This window comes from Muscardinus avellanarius, assembly GCF_963383645.1.
Source record: "Muscardinus avellanarius genome assembly, chromosome: 9".
Lineage (NCBI taxonomy): Eukaryota > Metazoa > Chordata > Mammalia > Rodentia > Gliridae > Muscardinus > Muscardinus avellanarius.
In genome coordinates, this window is record NC_137795.1 from 48,342,505 (window position 1) to 48,362,141 (window position 19,637).

The window sequence follows — 19,637 nt, forward strand, 5'->3', positions numbered from 1 at the left end:
AAAAACCACGGGTTCTTGTCCTGAGCTAAGGATAAGTACACATAGCTCGGACACTTGCTGAAGATTTAAAGAAGTTTATTAAAAAGATAGAAATACAAAAGATTGTTACAGCCCCATGCCAGAATGGAATGGGGGGGGGTGGCCCGAGCCAATTCACCATCCCCAAAGATACAGCACGTGGACCAGACTTTTTATACCCCTGACCTCCTTCTTGTTTACATAGTTCTGACTTAGTGAACATCCCTGTAAGGTACCTCCCATTACCCTGTAAGGTACCTCCCCCAGCAAGGTGTCTCCTTTTTGGAAGGTCGACCCCTCCTCCCATCCTAGCTAGCTTATCTAATCATGTAGATCTGTCTTTAGACAGAGAAAGGCCTAGTTCTCTTCCTGTTGACTTGCTAATTACATTTAGCTAAGTCAATCTAAGTTTCAATAGCTGTTTGCTTCTTGACCAAAGCCAAGCCTTTCTCTCTCCAGGTCTGCCATTTTGACACAATTATTTCTGAAATATATCTATTAATAATCAGAGCTTTCTCAAATGTTCCTAAGTCATTCCCAATACTGGTACACTGTGGATCTCAGGGTCACCCATTTCTACTCAGGAGTTGCATCTTCTTGGATTTTTACATCCCCAAAATCCCAAACCCTACCTCAAACTCACCAGGTCAGAAGTCCACCCTGATTAGTGCTGCTGCCATTTATGACTCCTCCTAGTTCATTACCTTTCTCCCCACTTATCCTACGAAACATCCAAAATTTGTGGCAATCCAACTGTTCTCCAGTCTTACTGATTTAACTTTTTATATTATTATTATTATTATTATTATTATTATTATTATTATTAGTGGTACTGGGGGTGGAACCCAGAGGCTTTCTACCTCCGGCCGATACTCCCAGACCTTTTTTTTTTTTGAAACAGGGTCTCACTAGGTTGCTGAGAGCCTAAGTTACTGAGGCTGGCTTCAAACCTGTGCGATTCTCCTGTCTCAGCCTCGCAAGCACTGGGATTACAAGCGTACGCCACCACGCCCGGCTTATATACTTCTTTGAATCAATCTTCTTTCCAGTTGGGGTCTCAGAGACAGTTTCCTGGGATTTGCCTAGTATATTTGCATAGTATCTTTTGAGTGTCCTTTTTTCCTTTGGGGTCCCAGATGCGGTTTTCTGGATTCTCTGGTGAATCTCCTGGGATTTCTTATTAGCAGAAACAACTGGAGTTTTGTGAAGTTGTGGTCATTCTCAGGAGGCTTTTTGTTACGGTTTTGAGGAGATGTTATGGTTTGGGAAATTGTCCCCAGGAACCCCTGTTAGGCTCCTGGACACAATTTCCCTCAAAACACACACATACACAAAAACCACAAAAAACCAAAAAGCACAGGTTCTTGTCCTGAGCTAAGGATAAATATGCAATAGCCCGGACTCTTGCTGAAGATTTAAAGAAGCTTATTAAAAAGGTAGAAATACAGAAGACAGTTACAGGGGTGCTTCGAACGAAATCACCAAAGTACAAAACACAGAACAGACTTTTTATACACATGACCTCCATCTTGTTCATGTAATTCTGACCTAGTAAAAGTCCCTGTAAGCTTCCTCCCCCGCCAAGGTGTCTCCTTTCAGGAAGGTGGGAGGTAGACCCCCTCCTCTCATCCTCGTTAGATTATCCAGTTATTATGTAAACCTGTCTTTAGAACAAGGATGAGGAAATCCTAAGTTCCCCTCTCCTGTAGACTTGCTAATTACTTTTAGCTAAGTCAATTTAAGTTTCAGTAGCTGTTTGCTTCCTGACCAAAACCAAGTCTTTCCCCAGGTCTGCCATTTTTACACAATTATTTTTGAAATGTATTTATTAATAATCAGAGCTTTCTCAAATCTTCCTAGTCCATTCCCAATACTGGTACACTTTTGATGTAATTATCACTTGACATTTGGGAGGTCTGAGCTTTTCAGGAGTTTTTAAAGTTAGTTAGCATCTATTGCCTCTCAGGAAATGAAGTTTTTTCTACTGTGATCCTCTGGCCCTATCTGCCTACTTCTATCTATCTCCAATGTATCGATAAAACTAATATTTATTGTGCTTATTTTCTTAAGGTTATATGTTATATACATTGCATTTAAACCAATTAAACAAAAAGTAAATGTTTGTTTAACAAAATAGGAAAATAAATTAAATTCATAGCAGATAAATTCATAGGAATGAAATGAAATTCATGGCAGATAAACTTGTACTCATAATAAATTATTTACCATTTTTCTGTACCTGCAGTCTTGACTAGGTGCCCTGAGGTAAGCAGTGTAAGAGGTGGTAGAAGCAGTAGCTATAATAACAGTCTCTGGGTCACACTGATGAGTGCCTTAATTATTTTAATCCTCTCAGTAACCCCAGTGTTACGGATTGGGAGAATATGGTTTTGGGGAAACTGTTCCCGGGGACCCCAGTTAGGGTCCCGGACATACTTTCTCTCAAACCACAACAAAACTCAAAACGACCAAAAATAGAAAAAAAAACCGTGGGTTCTTGTCCTAAGCTAAGAATAAATATGCATAGCTTGGACAGTTGCTGAAGATTTAAAGAAGTTTATTAAAAAGATAGAAATACAGCCCCATGCCAGAGTGGCATGGAGGGGTGACTCGAATGAATATACCAACGAGATCACATGTGGACTCGACCTTTTTAATACCCATAACCTCCATCTTGTTCACGTAATCCTGATGTAGTAAACGTCCCTGTAAGGTACCTCCCCTTACCCTGTAAGGTACCTCCCCCAGCCAGGTGTGGCAAGGTGTCTCCTTTCATGAAGGTCAACTCCTCCTACCATCTTAGGTAGCTTATCTAATCATGTAGATCTGTCTTTAGATAGAGAAAGGCCTAGTTCTTGTCTCATTGACTTGCTAATTACATTTAGCTAAGTCAATTTACATTGGAATAGTTGCCTGCTTTTAGGTAGAAACCAAGTGCTTGCACAGATTTGCTCCTCACCCAAATTTTGAAATATATTAATAATCATAGCTTTCTCAAGTCTTCCTAGGCCATTCCCGATACTGGTACAAGGGTCTCTTAAACCAGATGAGGCTGGCTTTGAACTTGAGCAATCTTCCTGTCTCAGCATCCCAATTGCGGGGATTACAAGACTGCGCCACCATGCCCAGCTGAGAAATGTTGTTTTAAATTACAGTAGAGAAAGGATTTTTGAAATGTTTCACTGGTATGCTAATAGGCAAGGCAGCCATATTTTCTATTTAGCAAGCAGTAATACTGGATTCTAAAGGTATTTTGCAGGAAGAAAGTGTGAGTTAATAGAGAAATATTTTTACAAGTCTGGGGAAATTTCTGTTGGCCAAGAACTACTGTGTGATATGTTTTAATGCCATTATGCTAAATTCTTCCCTCTTCTCCCCCCCATTCTAGTTCTTCACCAAAGGACATGGATGAAAATGAAAGCAGCCTGATGTCAAGCAGCCAGTTTCCTAAAGAAGCAGTGAGAAAGCGCCACAATTCGGCACGCAATTCTGGAGGAAGCGATTCTTCTAGGTTTTCTAGGAAAAGCTTCAAACTGGATTACAGACTAGAGGAAGATGTAACTAAATCAAAGAAAGGAAAAGATGGGAGATTTGTTAACCCTTGGCCAACATGGAAAAGTATCTCTATTCCACGTGTTCTCAAATGGCTGATCATGGAGAAGGATCATAGCAATGTTCCAAGTTCCAAAGAGGTAGCCTTGGCTCTTTTGAGTGCTCTGTGTATATGCTCAATTCATTTATTTATTTTTTTATTTTTTGGTGGTATGGGGGTATGGAACCAGGGGCACTCTACCTTCAAGCTACACTGCCAGCCCTAGTTTTTATTGTTATTCTTTATTTTGAAACAGGGTCTCACTGAATTGCAGAGGGTCTCACTAAGTAGCTAAGGCTGGCTTCATGATCCTCCTGTCTCAGTCTCCCAAATGCTGGGATTGCAATCAGGCATCACCATTCCCGGCTTCCTCAATACATTTACTATTAAACTTTGCCGTGAATTATATAATAACAATTAAGTTAGTTCATTGAGCCCTTTCCTATGATAATGAAATGGGGTTTCTTGAGAAGAAACACAGTGTTTCCTTAAGATGAAATAGAGTTTCTTGAGAAGAAACTCAGCGTTTCCTTACTGGATTCTTGGCTGCGTTGAGTGAAGAATGACACCCGCAGACTGTAGGAAGGGGAGTAAAAGGTTTATTGGGAGCAGCAGGGAATAGGAAAAAGTAGCTGAACACCCCTAAGGGCTGTCAGGACTCTGGTGTTTAGCAGCTGCCTTCAGGACAATACTTGAGGGTAGCCCAAGCCAAATGCCTTCAGTTGCAAGCTGCTTTCTCTCAAAGTCCACTCGATCTGCCAGAAAAGAAGTGCAGGTCACTCCTAGGGTCGGCCTTCATGTCCAATGGAGGCCTTCAGGTCACTACCTGAGTGTAGCCCGAGCAAAGTGCCTTCAATTGCACCCCACCTTCTCTCAAAGCCAATGCGTCCTGCAAGAGAGAAAAGCTCCCCGAAGGGGAGGGGTTTCCAGAGTGGGTAATTGTCTTGGTGACTGGTCTAGGGGTTTATATATCTCGGTAAGTCCTCTGTTACTTGAAGTCTGGGAGGGAGTTTTTAAAATTTGCATAGGGTATTTGCATGTCCTTAAGGGGTCTCCTTCTTTCAGTAGAGGTATCAGACTTGCTCCAGGGATGTCTCCTGGATTTTTTAATTAGTAAACAGATGGTTTTGTGAAGCTTTGGTCATTCTTATCTCTGAACCTTGGAAGGGCTGGTCTCTTTTTAGGAGCCTTGGAAGTTAATTAGTATTCGTTGCCCTACCTGCCTACTTCTCATCTACCTCCTCAGTCAGGCATAGTACTAGATTTGGGGAAGATAAAATGTATTAATATTTGGTGTAGAGATTATTAGATGAAAAAGTCTATTATGTTTAGAGACATGTATTATATATTATGTATGACTATATTATGCATGTATTTTACACGTTATAATATGTTATGATGTAGCCAAGCGTGGTGGCGCACGCTTGTAATTCCTGCGCTTGGGAGGCGGAGACAGGAGGATCACACAGGTTCAAAGCCAGCAATGCTGGCTTAAGAAACCCTGTTTCCAAAGAGGGAGGGAGGCTGGTCTACTTGGAAGTAGCACAGGGCAATGCATGTGGGTGTGAGAGATTCAGGATAGGCTGCCACAGCATGCCTGTTTGAAAAAAAGTGGGACATATGGAATTTGAAAATCAGGTTCAGGTTGAGGAGTTTTCACTGACTGTGTGGCCTTATTCTTATCACTCCTTCAAGGAATTCTGATTTAATTTGGATCTTAAATGTGTCTCCAAGGCCAAGTCCCCAGCTTGGAGCTGTCCAGAGGTGGTGGGACCCTTAAGAGGTGGGTCCTGGTGGGAGACCTTCTGGTCACTGCGGTGTGTATGACCTCAAAGGGGATCATAGACCCTTTCTCTTCCTTGTTTTCATGTCCTGCCATGAGCTAAGGGCTTTGCTCAACCACATGGCTCCTGTGGTGATGTACCACTTACCACAGGCCCACAAAGCAATGGTGTTACTTAGCCATGGACTGATATCCTCCAAAACTGAGCCAAATAGACCTTTTCTCTTTAAAATTTGACTTGGCTCAGATCTTCGTTATAGTAATGGAAAGCTGACTAACAGACTCCATGCTTTTTTTCTTTTCTTTTTCTTTTTTCTTTTTGCGGGACTGTGGATGGAACAACCTAGGGGCATTATACCTCCAAGCTACACCCCTAGCCTTACTTTTTAGTCTTTTTTATTTTTAAAACAGGGTCTCACTGAGTTGTGAAGGGCCTCGCTAAGTAGCTGAGGCTGTCCACGAACTGCGATCCTCCAGTCTTGCCTCTTGAATGCTGAGATTATAAGCATGCCCCACCATGCCTGGCCCCCAAGTTTTTTTTTTTTTTTTCCCCTATCCAGTGAGAATAAACTAGTTTGGGGGCTGTGGTGGTACACACTTGTAATCCTAGCATTTGGGAGGCTGAGACAGGAGGTTCATGGCCAGCTTCAGCTACTTAGTGAGGCCCTTCACAACTTAGTAAGACCCCTTTACAAAATAAAGAATAAAAAAAAATAGGGCTGGGGTGTCACTCAGAGGTAGAATGCTCTGGGTTCTATTCCCAGTACTGCAAAAACAAAAAACTCAACAACAACAACAAAAACCCCCAAAACTAGTTTGGGTCACTAGCATTATTTCAGGGTTCACATGATACATAAAAGTGCTTTGAAAATATAATGCATTTTTAGATGTATGATAGTGAAGAATAGGATACCCTTTAAAAATTAAACATCAATCATATATATATTTTTGTTTTGTTTTTGGTGGTACTGGGGTTCCGGGAAGCCCTTCTACCTCCAGGCTATACTCCCAGACCTATTTTATACTTTTTATTTGGAAACAGAGTCTCTTAAGCCAGTGAGGCTGTCTTCGAACCTGCGCGATCCTCCTGTCTCTGCCTCCCAAGCGCAGGGATTACAAGCGTGTGCCACTAAGCCCAGCTTGACAGCTAATTCTTATACATCTTTAGGGGTATAGTGTAGTGTTTCATTATATTTATACATTGTGTACTAATCGACTCAGGATATTTAGGTTATTATTCTCTCAAAAATTTATCATTTCTTTGTGATGAGAACACATTGCTCTTGCTATTATGAGTATTCCATACAATATTGATAACCATATCCCTTTCTCATTTCAGTGTTAACATTATTATGACTCTATCAGTATTTTTCACTGATAAAGCAAGTCATGTAAATGATGGCCTGGTCTCTTCTCTTAAATGCTTTCTTCCCCTTAACAACACCTCTTTTTTCAACTCTTTGGCTTTCTGTGTATTTATTGTACCAGTATTAGGAAATGGCTTAAAAATATTCAAAAGAAGTTTGGTACTAATATATATCAAAAATTGGTTTATCAAAAGTGGGACTCAAAAGGTAAAAAGAAAAGCAGTAAGGGCCTGGGTACTTCTAGGCATTCAGGTAGCCGTTATAATGCAAAGTACCCTCATTAAAAGTAATTAGCAAGTGGATAGAGAGGTTGGGTCCTAGGACCTTCACACATTCTAAAAACAGATTTACATAATAGATGGCATCTAGCAAAAGCTAAGAGTTCCCTAAGAGTGTGGGTGGAGGGTACTGACCTTTGTAAAAGTGGAGCAGATATCATGTGGCCCCTGACCTTGTGAATCATTCCTATCCTAACAAAGAAATCTAGAACAAAAGACCTGCCACTGGAGATAGGGGAATCTAGTTGGGTCAGAAAATTACTGGTATAAAATGCTCTGGGTCCAGAAGCCTCCAGTGACTTTGTTTCGGGCCATCCCCACATACCATCCTGAGAACTGTCTCAGGATGGAGAACTCTCTCCAGGATGGAGAACTCTCTCAGGGCTGGAACTCTCTTCTTTATTTCTATCGTTGTAATTATAAACTCATTTAAATCTTCATCAAGAATTCGGACTAGTGTGTATCTATCCTAAGTCTGGACAAGGACCCGTGTTTATGGGAACAGTCTCTGGAGCCTAACAGAGGTCCCCGGGAACAGCCCCCCACAAACTGTAACATTTATGACTATTATTTCCCTGCCTTTGGGGATGCCCAATGTGATTTTCCACAGCAGAGAAGACCAGACTGGAGATAATGTCAGCTCCATATTCTCTGACAGCCTCTGCTCTCAGAGCCTCCACCGTTATCTTAGGCTCTTTTTCCTCTTCCTTATTGGTCTGTAGTTTCTGCATCCCACTGATTCTCTTGAACATTTTCCCATGTTGGTGGAGCACCTATTTCATGAGTTTCTTGAGAAAGCATACATGGAAAGTAAGCTTATCTGAATGTCTTTATTCTAACTCTGAACTGATAGTTTGGGTATAGAATTTTAGTTGCCCTCTGACCATCTTTTGTTTTCATATTTCTATGGAGAAATACACATAGCAGCTATGTATGATGGCGCATGCCTATGATCCCAGCACTTGGCCTAAGTAATGAATGTAGTGACACTCTTAGCAACCTAGTGAGACAAGACAGGGCTGAGGATGTAGCTTGGAGGTAGACTGCCCCCTGGGTGCAATCCCCAGTACCACCAAAATAAAACATGTAGTAGTAAGAAGAACAAATAGGTGAATGTTTAAGAGCAAAAAGACTATTGGGGTAGAAAAATAAAGCCGAGATAGTTCCGAAATAACATTTCCTCATGCCCTGCATGCTGCTGGAGGACCACTGGAGGAGGTCGCAGGTTTTGCTTAGAACTTCTTTTTTGTTGTTGTTGTTGTTGCTTAGAACTTAGTCGTAGCAAAGAGAGGATTCCTACAAGAGACCACTGTGCTGCTATCCAGTAAGACCAGGGCCTGATTCAGTAACAGTTTTATGAAAGCCAAGGGGGACCCTAAGGCATGGCTTTTTGTTGGTCTAGCTTAATCCAAATATGTAATGTCATGCAACCCAAGGGATACTACTTATGACACTTTGTTTTATATCTAATTTCCTCCACACCTCAATGATGAACTTGTCACAGGCAGGGATCATATTTTCCTTTGGTTTGTTCATCAGTAGAAATTATGTGTGTGTGTGTGTGTGTTACTAGGGATTGAACCTAGGGGCATTGTACCTCTGAGCTATACTTCAACCCTTTCATTATTTATTTTTAATTTTTAAATAGAGTCTTGATAGGTTAGCCTTGCCATGTTGCTAGGGCTGGTCTTGAATCTATAATCCTCTTGTCTTAGCCTCCCAAATCCTGGGATTACAGGCATGTGCCCCCAATCCTGGCTGGTAGAAAATCTTAAGGGTAAGGAATGAAAAGACTATTATTTATGAAGGTGATTTGTCCAGGAATGACCACAGTGTTCAAAAATTCAGATTCCTCTCTTGAAATCCAAGAGCTACAGATCAGTCGTCATCAGTTCTCTTTCCTATTTCCAGACCTGACCTACTTGCGAGGCTGTTTTCAGCAACAAACACACCAGCTGAGGGAAGTGACAGTAGCAAACGACTGCATCTCGGCCAGTCTACTTCTGGTGCTTCAGAAGAAAGCCTTTAAAACTCAACAGTCTTTGCAGGGCTCAAACTTTGATTTTTTTTTTTTTTTTTTTTTGTGGTACTGGGGACTGAACCCAAGGCCTCAGACACACTAGGCAAGCACTCTATTACTGAGCTACATCCACAGCTCAAGTATTCAATAAACTTTTAATTTTCCCTTTATGTGTCACATTTGGGATTAAGATGATTATGATATCATTCTTACTGTCAGATTCAGAAAGGAGTATACATTTTCAAGAGAAAAGCAAAAACTGTAACTTTATTGAATGATTTCAGTTCTCCCCAAAATAGCCCTTCTTGCTAGACCATGCTAGAATGATACAATACCTTTCTTTTTCTAACTGCTACTCTCTCTTTCTCTGTATTCACAGGAACTTGACAAAGAACTCCCAGTGCTTGAACCATATTTTGTCAGTGACCCTGGAGAAGTTGGAGTGAGGGAGGCTGGCTTAAGAGTCACGTGGCTGGGACACGCCACACTGATGGTGGAGATGGATGAGCTCATATTTCTTACAGATCCTATCTTTAGCGCTCGTGCTTCTCCATCACAGTACATGGGGCCTAAGCGGTTTCGTCGTCCCCCTTGCACCATCAGCGAACTGCCCTCAATAGACGCGGTCCTTATCAGCCACAACCACTATGACCACCTGGACTACGGTTCTGTCATTGCTCTGAATGAGCGATTCGGGAATGAGTTGAGATGGTTTGTGCCCTTGGGTCTCCTTGACTGGATGCAAAAATGTGGCTGTGAGAACGTGATCGAGCTGGACTGGTGGGAGGAGAACTGCGTTCCCGGCCATGATAAGGTCACCTTTGTCTTTACGCCTTCCCAGCACTGGTGTAAAAGGACCCTAATGGATGACAACAAGGTGCTGTGGGGCAGCTGGTCTGTCTTGGGGCCTTGGAATCGATTTTTTTTTGCAGGAGATACAGGTTATTGTCCTGCTTTTGAAGAGATAGGAAAAAGATTTGGACCTTTTGACCTTGCAGCTATTCCCATTGGGGCTTATGGACCAAGGTTTGTAAACTTCTAAAGAAAGCATTCCTGCCTCATGATAAGTTAACTGAATGTTAAAGGTTAGGATTTTGTGATACTGTGTCATTTGTGATTTTAATGATGGGTCTGGGGATGGAACCCAGGGGCATTTGACCTCGGAGTTACACCCCCTGCCTTATTTTTATTCTTTATTTTGAAACAGGGTCTCACTAAGTAGCAGAGGGCCTCACTAAGTAGCTGAGGCTGTCCGTGAACTGAGATCCTCCTGTCTCAGCCTGCCAACGCTGGGATTACAAGCGTGCGCCACCAGGCCTGGCTAATGGTGGACTTTCTTATGCATAGATGGTGGTGGGAGGGTGAGATTCAGTTAGATATTTTTAAGCTTTAAAATATTTTAATCATTGTCATACCTATTAAATAATTACTCAAAATCAGAAGTACTATTACCAAGAAAAAAAGGTGTAAAGAAATATCAAGGTGTAACCAGGCATGTTGGCAAATGCTTGTAATCTCAGTACTTGGGGGACTGAGACAGGAGTATCACAGGTTTGTGGCAGCCTCAGCAATTTAGAAAGGCCCTGTTTCAAAATAAAATAATAAAATAGGGCTAGGGGTATAGCTCACAGGTAGATTGCTTCTGGTTTCAATGCCCAGAACCAACAACACAAAAATGTAAAGAAGTACCGTATCTCACCAGAACTTCATATAGTATTACAATTAAAGTTAAATAGATGAACCAGTAGTCAAGCCTACTTCTTGTTCCTTTCAGAACATTATAGCATGAAGGGACTATTTTGGAAGAACTGAAGTTATTCTGAGGATAAGAAATAGGGCTGGGGCTGTAGCTCAGAGGTAGAATGCCCCTGGGTTCCATTCCCAGTACCGCAAAAAACAACAGCCAAAAATAAAAATAAAAACTGTGATCTTCCTTTCTCAGCTTCCCCTGTACATCACAGGCATGGGCTACCATGCCTGGCTGATTTCCAATTCTTTTCCCTTTATTTTATTTCTTTGATTCATACCCAAGAATGCAAAATATCTACCTTTAAAGGTAGTAAGTCAGCCAGGCATGGTGGCACACGCTTGTAATCCCAGCATTTGGGAGGCTGAGACCATAGGATCACGGTTCGTGGACAGCCTCAGCTACTTAGGCCCTCCACAACTTAGTGAGATCCTGTCTTAAACTAAAAAGAATAAAAAATAGGGCAGGGGGTGTAGCTCGGAGGTCGAATGCCCCTGGGTTCCATCCCAGACCCGCCCCCCCCCAAAAAAAAAAGTAGTAAGTCATATCTTTAGAATATGTCAATAAAATAAAAATATACTTTAAATATACTAAAAAATATACTTTAAATATACTCAAAACAATAATATTGTTTTGAGATTCACTATTGTGTAGCAGTTTGTACCAAAATTTTGCCTTTTATTCTTTTCATAAGAAAAGTAAACCAAAGGGAGATGGTTTTGCCTACTGTGATTTATTCCTATTGAGAATCTTTTTTTTTTTTTTGTGGTACTGGGGATGGAACCCAGGGGCATTCTACCTCCGAGCTACACCCCAGCCCTATATTTTATTCTTTATTTTGCAACAGGGTCTCACTGAGTTGCAAAGGGCCTCACTAAGTAGCTGAGGCTATCTGAGAACCGTGATTCTCCTGTCTCAGCCTCCCGAATGCTGGGATTACAAGCGTGCGCCACCATGCCTGGCTAAGAATCTTTATATTTTGATTTTTTACAATTAAGTCTTGGCCTGGATTTCTGACTTGGTTTCTGGCTCATTCTCTTCAACACTGCTGCTCTTCCTTCCCAGCAGTTTTCAACTCTAGTTGCACAGTGAACTTACCTGGGTGACTTAAAATGCTAACGCTCATATTCCAACTCAGAATAATTTAAGTCAGAATCACTGAGGGCAGGCGTTGGGCAGCAGTATTATCAGATTTTTCTATATGAGTCCAGTGTAAGCTTAGTGCCTGAACAGTGGTTGAAAGCGTATTAACGTATATTGCTGTTTCTATTGGCAATTTACCCTAATTCTTAGATATACTAATTCAAAATTAAATCAGTGACTAGGGAGGAATAGAAATAACCACATTGAATGCTGCTTATTTCTCAAACACTCATAGTCCTGTGCAGGGTTTAAAGGTTGATTAGATAAAGCAGTAATTAATCAGAGTATATTGAAAGGCCAGAACTAATAAATTGTTGTGTTTCATCAGGTGGTTTATGAAATACCAGCATATAGACCCAGAAGAAGCTGTGAGGATTCACATTGATGTTCAAGCAAAGAAATCGGTGGCAATTCACTGGGGAACTTTTGCGTTAGCAAATGAGGTGAGTTTGATTGTGATAAAAATAGTTTTATTGATGTGTTTGGCCAATGGTAGGATGCAGGAATCACCGTCCCCTTAGCAGAGTTTTGAGAGACCTGACTGTGTAGTCAGACCCTGCATGGTCATCAAAATCAGATGAATTAGCGTGGAAAATCCTACCAGTCGGTAAAATAATAACAGTGAAAAAATCCTCAACACATGCTATTTCTTGGGCTAATTTCTGTAGTTAATGAAGCATGTGTTTATATAACCAAAGAGCTGTGTATAGAATGAACCATAGTGTCTCCCCTCAAGGCAGCTTTCCTTCTAGTGGAAGATGGAACATGTGCACCATGATACAGATGTTGAAGGGGGGAGTGCTGCAATGTGGGACAGATTCATTGGTCTCAGAGTCAGGCCATTAATGGGAGACATCAGGATACCTTCTTGAGTGATGACATTTGAACTAGGCCATGAGAAGGCAAGGAGGGAGGAGCAGAACATGGAAGAATGTGAGTTTATTCTGCAGGTTTCAAAGGGCAATGGGAGAGAAGTAGGACTAGACACTGTGGAACTTCCAAGAAATGTTATTCATCCAGTAAGCCTTGGTCCATTGTCAGCAGTATAACAGGAACTGGGATAAATGTGGTTTTATTTCTGGACTAGAACCAGAATAGCTGATTTTTTTTTTTTTTCTTAAAGGAGCTGAACCTTGCTGGGCGTGTGCATGCTTGTAATCCTAGCATTGGGGAGGCAGAGACGGGAGGATCACGGTTCGGGAACAGCGTCAGCTACTTAATGAGGCCCTTTACAACTCAGTGAGACTCTGTTTCGAAATAAAGGATAAAAAATAGTATAGCCCAGAGGTAGAGTGCCCCTGGGTTCCATCCCCAGTAACACAAGGAAAAAAAAAAAAAAAAAGCCGGGCATGGTGGCGCATGCTTGTAATCCCAGCATTCAGGAGGCTGAGACTGGAGGATCACGGTTCGCTGACAGGCTCAGCTACTTAGTGAGGCTCTCTGCAACTTAGTGAGACCCTGTTTCAAAATAAAGAATAAAAAAAATAGGGCAGGGGATGTAGCTTGGAGGTCAAATGCCTCTGGGTTCCATACCCAGGCCCACAAAAAAAAAAAAAAAAAATTATAACTTGCCTGGGATCTGGGACCAAGGACAGGATAGTTTAAAGCTCTCTATCCTTTCCTGGATCTGAGCCTTGTCTTAAGCAAAATTTAGAAAAGGATGGTTAGAATGTGGCTTCTCTTACTTTGCTTTCTATGGCATCTTCCATATCTCAGGGCCTTTCTGCGGGAACCCGGGATTTTCTTGCTGTTTTGAGCCCTCCCTCTCTGTGCATTTCTGCCCCTTTTCCTTCTTCCCTCCCTCCCTCCCTCCCTCTCTTCCTTCCCTCCACCTCCTTTTCTTTTCTTTCTTTTTTTTTATTTTTGGTACTGGGGATTTAAGCCAGAGGCATTCTACCTCTGAGCTATTATACCTCTGGCCCTTTTAAAATTATTATTATTTTTTTGAAACAGGGTCTCCCTAGTTTGCTGAAAGTCTCATTAAGTTGCTGAGACTGACAGTGAACCTGTGATCTTCCTGTCTCAGCCTCCCAAGTACTGGGATTACAGGTGTAAGCCACCACACCTGGCTCTGCCCTCTTCCTACATGCTTCTCATTCCAAAATGACGTTAATACATTGACTGCCCATTTTGCCGCTCCTTAATTAAAATTCCCAACCCTGATTCATGATGTAACTCTTAGCCGTGCTGTCAGGGGATGGAATGGAATGAATAAATGAATAACTATGGGGCTTAAGAGGCAGGAATGAGAATGAAGAGTGTAAGATAGAGATAGAGATAGAGAGAGAGAGAGAGAGAATGAATGCTCCATACATATCCCATATATAATATGCATCAGTGACTCAGATGAAGTAATTGCACTTGATGTGCAAAGAAAGGAAGTCACATTGGTTCCTAGAGTTTTAGCTTGAGTGATTGAGTAGGCTAGTGATTTTTAACTTTGAGTAATTGGTGTTCTTTACTGAGATGGGGAAAAGGAGGAGGAAAGGATGAAAACTTCAGTCCTCCCCCTCCTTCCTTCTCATGTTTGGCTTAGTGATTGACTTTCATACGTTTGCTAATGTACATCATGTGCATTAGGGGATTTCCCCCTTCCCCCCCATCCCCTCAGGTCACCTTATTTGCTCATCTGTAGCCTCTCCTTCCTCTAGAGTTCCTCCTGTGACCCATTTTCTCCTTAGCTTCTACCTGTCAGGGAGAGCATCCGATTTCTTGTTTTTGTGACTTTCTTGCTGTTTACATAGTGTTTGGTCCTCTGGCTTTGGGGCATTTTTCTCTGTGTACTAAAGCACACAGTCTTCCCTTTTTATTGAGCTATGAAAAGTTGAGGAAATAAAAGCAACTAGGGAAACTCCATCTGTAGTAGTGTCTGTCCTCTGGTGCCCTCTCATTCTGTCACTGTGGTCTCCCTGCGTGGCTGGAGGTTTTGAAGATGACAGCCCTTCTTTAGCCAAAGATACTTGCTCTAGTATTTGCTTGCACACATGCTCATTCAGACACATATTCTCAGACTTCTGTATACCCCAAAATATTAGCATTCAGTTTTCCAGTATTTTTTATTTTTTGGTACTGGGGATGGAACCCAGAGGCATTCTTCCTCCAAGTTACACCCCCAGCCCTATTTTTTATTCTTTATTTTGAAACAGGGTCTCACTCAGTTGCAGAGCTTCACTAAGTAGCTGAGGCTGTCTGCGAACCTGTATCCTCCTGTCTCAGACTCCAAATGCTGGGATTACAAGTGTGCACCATCATGCCCGGCTTTCCAGTATCATTTCTAGCATACATTTGTTTAGATTAAAATATCATCTAGTAGAACAGTGATCAGATTTCATGTAACCTAATGATGTTCAATCTCAGGTGAAACCACATTTGACATACAGGTTTTTGTTTGTTTATTTGTTTGTTTGTTGTTTTTTACGGTATTGGGGATGGAACCTAGGGGCATTCTACCTCTGAGCTACACTCTCAGCCCTATTTTCATTCTTTATTTTGAAACGGAGTCTCACTGGGTTGCAAAAGGCCTAAGTAGCTGAGGTTGTTTGTGAACCTCTATCCTCCTGTCTCAGCCTCCCAAGTACTGAGAATATAAGCATGACTACCACGCTCAGCTGACAGTTTTTTTTTTTTTTTTTCCCCTTCGGTGCTGGGGATGGAACCCAAGGGCATTCTACCTCTGCTATACCCTCAGCCCTATTTTTTTTTTTTTTTTTATGAAACAGGGTCTCGCTGTGTTGCAAAGGGCCTTGCTAAGTAACTGTATTAAAAATATGACCGACTCAGCCAGGCGTGGTAATGCACGCTTGTAATCCTCGTGCTTGGGAGACTGAGACAGGAGGATCGCACGGGTTCGAAGCCAGCTGTGCTGGCTTAAGAGACACTGTTTCCAAAAAAAAAAAAAAAAAAAAAGGTCTGGGAGTGTAGCCCGGAGGTAGAAAGCCTCTGGGTTCCACCCCCAGTACCACCAAAAAAAAAAAGAAAAATATGACCGACTCATTTGCTAATGCTTCATTTAAAAGAAGGCACTGTTTTTATGTAGGCATCTGGTGGGTATTTTAGCTTGAAATTTTATTTGAAATATCCCCAGTATATACTTTATTAACTTTTTCCCCATTTTTATTTACTCTGTCTTTTGCCAGTATTACTTAGAGCCTCCAGTGAAACTGAATGAAGCTCTAGAAAGATACGGACTTAAAACTGAAGATTTTTTTGTCTTAAAGCATGGAGAATCAAGATACTTAAATACTGATGATGAAAACCTTGAATGAATATGAACACAGGAGCTTTGACAGGAAAACGCACCATTTGATATAAATTTGGGAATAAATGAGAAGGCTGAGAAGTTCATGGACTTTTACATTTTGGAAACAGTTTCCTCAAGTGTATATTTTAGTTGTGTGCGCTAACTCGATGACCAGCTTATATAAACTATAAAAGAAGGTTCAGGAGTGGGTAATTTTAATAATGAATTGGCCAGTGTAAACTTAAAAATCTTATATTAGTGATAAAAGCATTGCAATAGAATTTTTTTTAACCATAGTATTATACTTTAGTGGAAGTAGAGTTTTCTGAGGTTATGAAAAGCCTATTAAAGATTAATTTGTTTTTCTTTTCTTCAGGACCTTCTACAAGGTGAGTCAAGGTTTTTTTGCTTACCTAGGTTTTTGCAGAGGCCTGTACACACGTACAGTTTTCACATTATAGTAAGTGGTAAAATTGACTCCCACGTGCTTAGAAACATAGCAGTTCTCACTCTATCAAGATTCACTTATATGCCAAATGTGAAGTGATTTATTTTGTTAAGCATAAAAGCATAGGTGTTTGGGCTAAGTTATCATTTTTAAAGACTTATTTTTTTACTGTGGTAAAATATATTTCACATAAAATTTATCACTTTAAAAATGTACAGATCTTTAGCACTAAGTATAGTCACATTATTCTGCAGCCATAACCACTATGAACTTAAATTTTTAAAAGAGGGGAACTGCAGTACCCCAGTGAAAAGCTCTCTGATACGAGCTGAGGAAGGCAGAGAGCATGGTTATGAGAACATGATTTATGAAATTTTCTATTTTTAATCCTAAAGCCAGACCTTCTGCAAAGCACAAATATAGCTACAATGAAATATTTCAGAGATAAGTGTAGATATTAAATGTGAATAGACCATATATACTTTGAATTAAACTTCATTTTCCCCACTTTTCATTTTCTCTGTATACATTCATTTTTTTCCTGGTGTCTTAGTTCCAACTCCAAATATATCACTGATTTATTTTATAAATATTTTATGTGATTCAGATATCTTATATATTTTTACATGACATGACCTCTAAGCACGAGTGTACCTTTTATGAAGCCAGTGTGGAATACCAGTGGTAAACAAAGATCCCGGGTGTCTGCTGACCTGACTTTCAGTCTTCAATGGGCTCTGGTGCGCTTGATTTCTCTGAACCTCCGTAAGGGAGTGAGCTGTATTAGATACTGGAAGAGGCTCATTCTATGTTCCTGATCCATAGACTCAGTGAAAAACTTCATTCATACAAAATTATCAAAAAGGTTTTCTACACCAAATGCTACCCTGGAAGTGCTGTATAATTTATTTTTTTTGCTCCTATGTGGTATGTCACTGAAGCTGAATTTTACTGCTTTCAATCCTTTCATCACGGATTTTGTATAACCTGAAACATGTCACCTCTGCCCACTGTGCCTCCGTTTCCTCATGTGCAACAAGAGGATGATTTTCTCTTACCTCCAAAATGTATAGGGTGAATGATATATTTTTAAAATCACTTTAGAAATCTAAGGGAGAAAATGATTTCTTAAGATATCACTGCCTAATAGGTATATTTGAAAGATGAAAACAGGCCGATTTTTCATTTATTTATTTTTTGGTACTAGGGATTGAACCCTTGGGACATTGTATCTGTAAGCTACAACCCCAGACCTTTTTGTTGATTTGAACAGGGTCTCACTAAGTTGCTGAGGCCGGCCTCAAACCTGTGATCGTCTCAGCCTCCCAAGTATTGGGATTATAGGTGTGTGCCACCATGCCTGGCTAGGCTAATACTTTTTATAACATAGTGTTCCTGTTGCATATTTAAGCATACATACTAGGACTAGGAAACTAAACAGTGAAGACTAACCACCTTATCTCATTTTGTAAATTTGGAGGTAATAGTCTATACAAATGATCTTTATTAAAATTTAATATTTTTATCTAAAATATTCAAAACAGTCCAGGGGAAATGTGTATGCAGTGTGTGTGTGTGTGTGTGTGTGTGTGTGTGTGTGTGTCTGTGTGTGTGTGTGTGTGTGTGTGTGTAATGCATGTGATTTGGGGGAGCACTAATGCTCAGAGACAAAAACCCTCCATAAAATAAACTAGGCATAAACTTTTCCACTGCAAGCAGATGTGAATCAAGATGTTAGAATTGTGAGTTAGCTTTGGGCATTCTTATATTCATCTTCCATAAAACTGAAAACTTATCTCTTCAATCCTCTGAGCAAGCCAGGCCGTATCTTGCATAAGTATTTCTTCTCCGTGACTAGCTTTAACATCAGCGGCATCATTATTTATCTTTTTTGGATTTACATGAACTGAAGGTCTCTAAGTGCTTTAAATTGTTGTGTTCTATTTTAGCTCTCTTTAAATTGGATCTGCCTCGTTTTCTAGGCTTCCTCATAAGCCTAAAATTTTTATTGCCATTGTACTTGGGAGGCTTGAGACAGGAAGATCACAGGTTCACGGCCAGCCTCAGTAACTCAGTGAGGTCCTATCTCAGAATAAAAGAATGAAAAAGGGCTGGGGTTGGGGTGTAGCTCAGAGGTAGGATGCACCTGGGTTCCATTCCCAGTAACACACACACACACACACACACACACACACACACACTCTCTCTCTCTCTCTCTCTCTCTCTCTCCCTCCCTCCCTCCCTCCCTCCCTCCCTCCCTCCCTCCCCATCCAGTCTGGCATGGTGATGCACTTCTGTAATCCCAGTACTTGGGAGGCTGAGACAGGAGGATTGCAGGTTCAAGGCCAGCCTCAGCAACTTAGACTATCAGCAATCCTGCAGACCCTGTTTCAAAACAAAAAATAAGGGCTGGGCTGGGGGTGTAGTTCAGAGGTAGAACGCCCCTGGGTTCAATCCGTAGTAGCAGACACACAAAAAGCACATTAAATTTTATCACTCTTTATTATAACCACCTCACTAGGTGATTTCCACTTTATTTCTCACTTCTACTTGTGCAAAGTGAAAACAAATTTTGGAAAATAATACATTATCTACCTTCAGTTCTGCTGAATATGTTGGAATACTACTTAATGGACCTTATATTCTATGTCAAAATGAAGCTATGTTGGGCAAAGTGGCTCATGCCTGAAATCCTGGCTACTCAGGAGGCTGAGGCAGGACGATTGCAGGTTCCAGGCCAACTTGGCAACTTAGTGAGATCCTATCTCAAAAAGGGCTGGGATGTAGCTCAGTGGTAGAGCTTCCCAGTATTTACTCTCCTCCCACCCACCATCAAAAGTGAAGATTTGGTGACCTACACAGAAACAATCTATTTGTATATTCTCATTATGAATTTTTCTGAGGTAAATAAAAATATTCTTTTATTCTAGCATTTTGTCATTTCATAATCAATGCGATGATCTCTAGGAATTGTGATTATTCAGACTGATGATGGAGGAAA

The 19,637-nt window shown here is 40.9% G+C and overlaps 1 protein-coding gene across 1 annotated transcript; it reads left to right on the forward strand.

Moving 5' to 3' along the window:
* Positions 1–3,410: 3,410 nt before the first annotated feature.
* NAPEPLD (N-acyl phosphatidylethanolamine phospholipase D) lies at positions 3,411–16,213 on the forward strand (the record flags this gene model as incomplete). Its single annotated transcript, XM_080701319.1, has 4 exons — positions 3,411–3,710; positions 9,438–10,084; positions 12,277–12,391; positions 16,085–16,213. Exons 1-4 carry the CDS (start codon positions 3,423–3,425, stop codon positions 16,211–16,213), a joined length of 1,179 nt encoding a protein of 392 aa, XP_080557445.1. The 5' UTR covers positions 3,411–3,422.
* Positions 16,214–19,637: the final 3,424 nt, after the last annotated feature.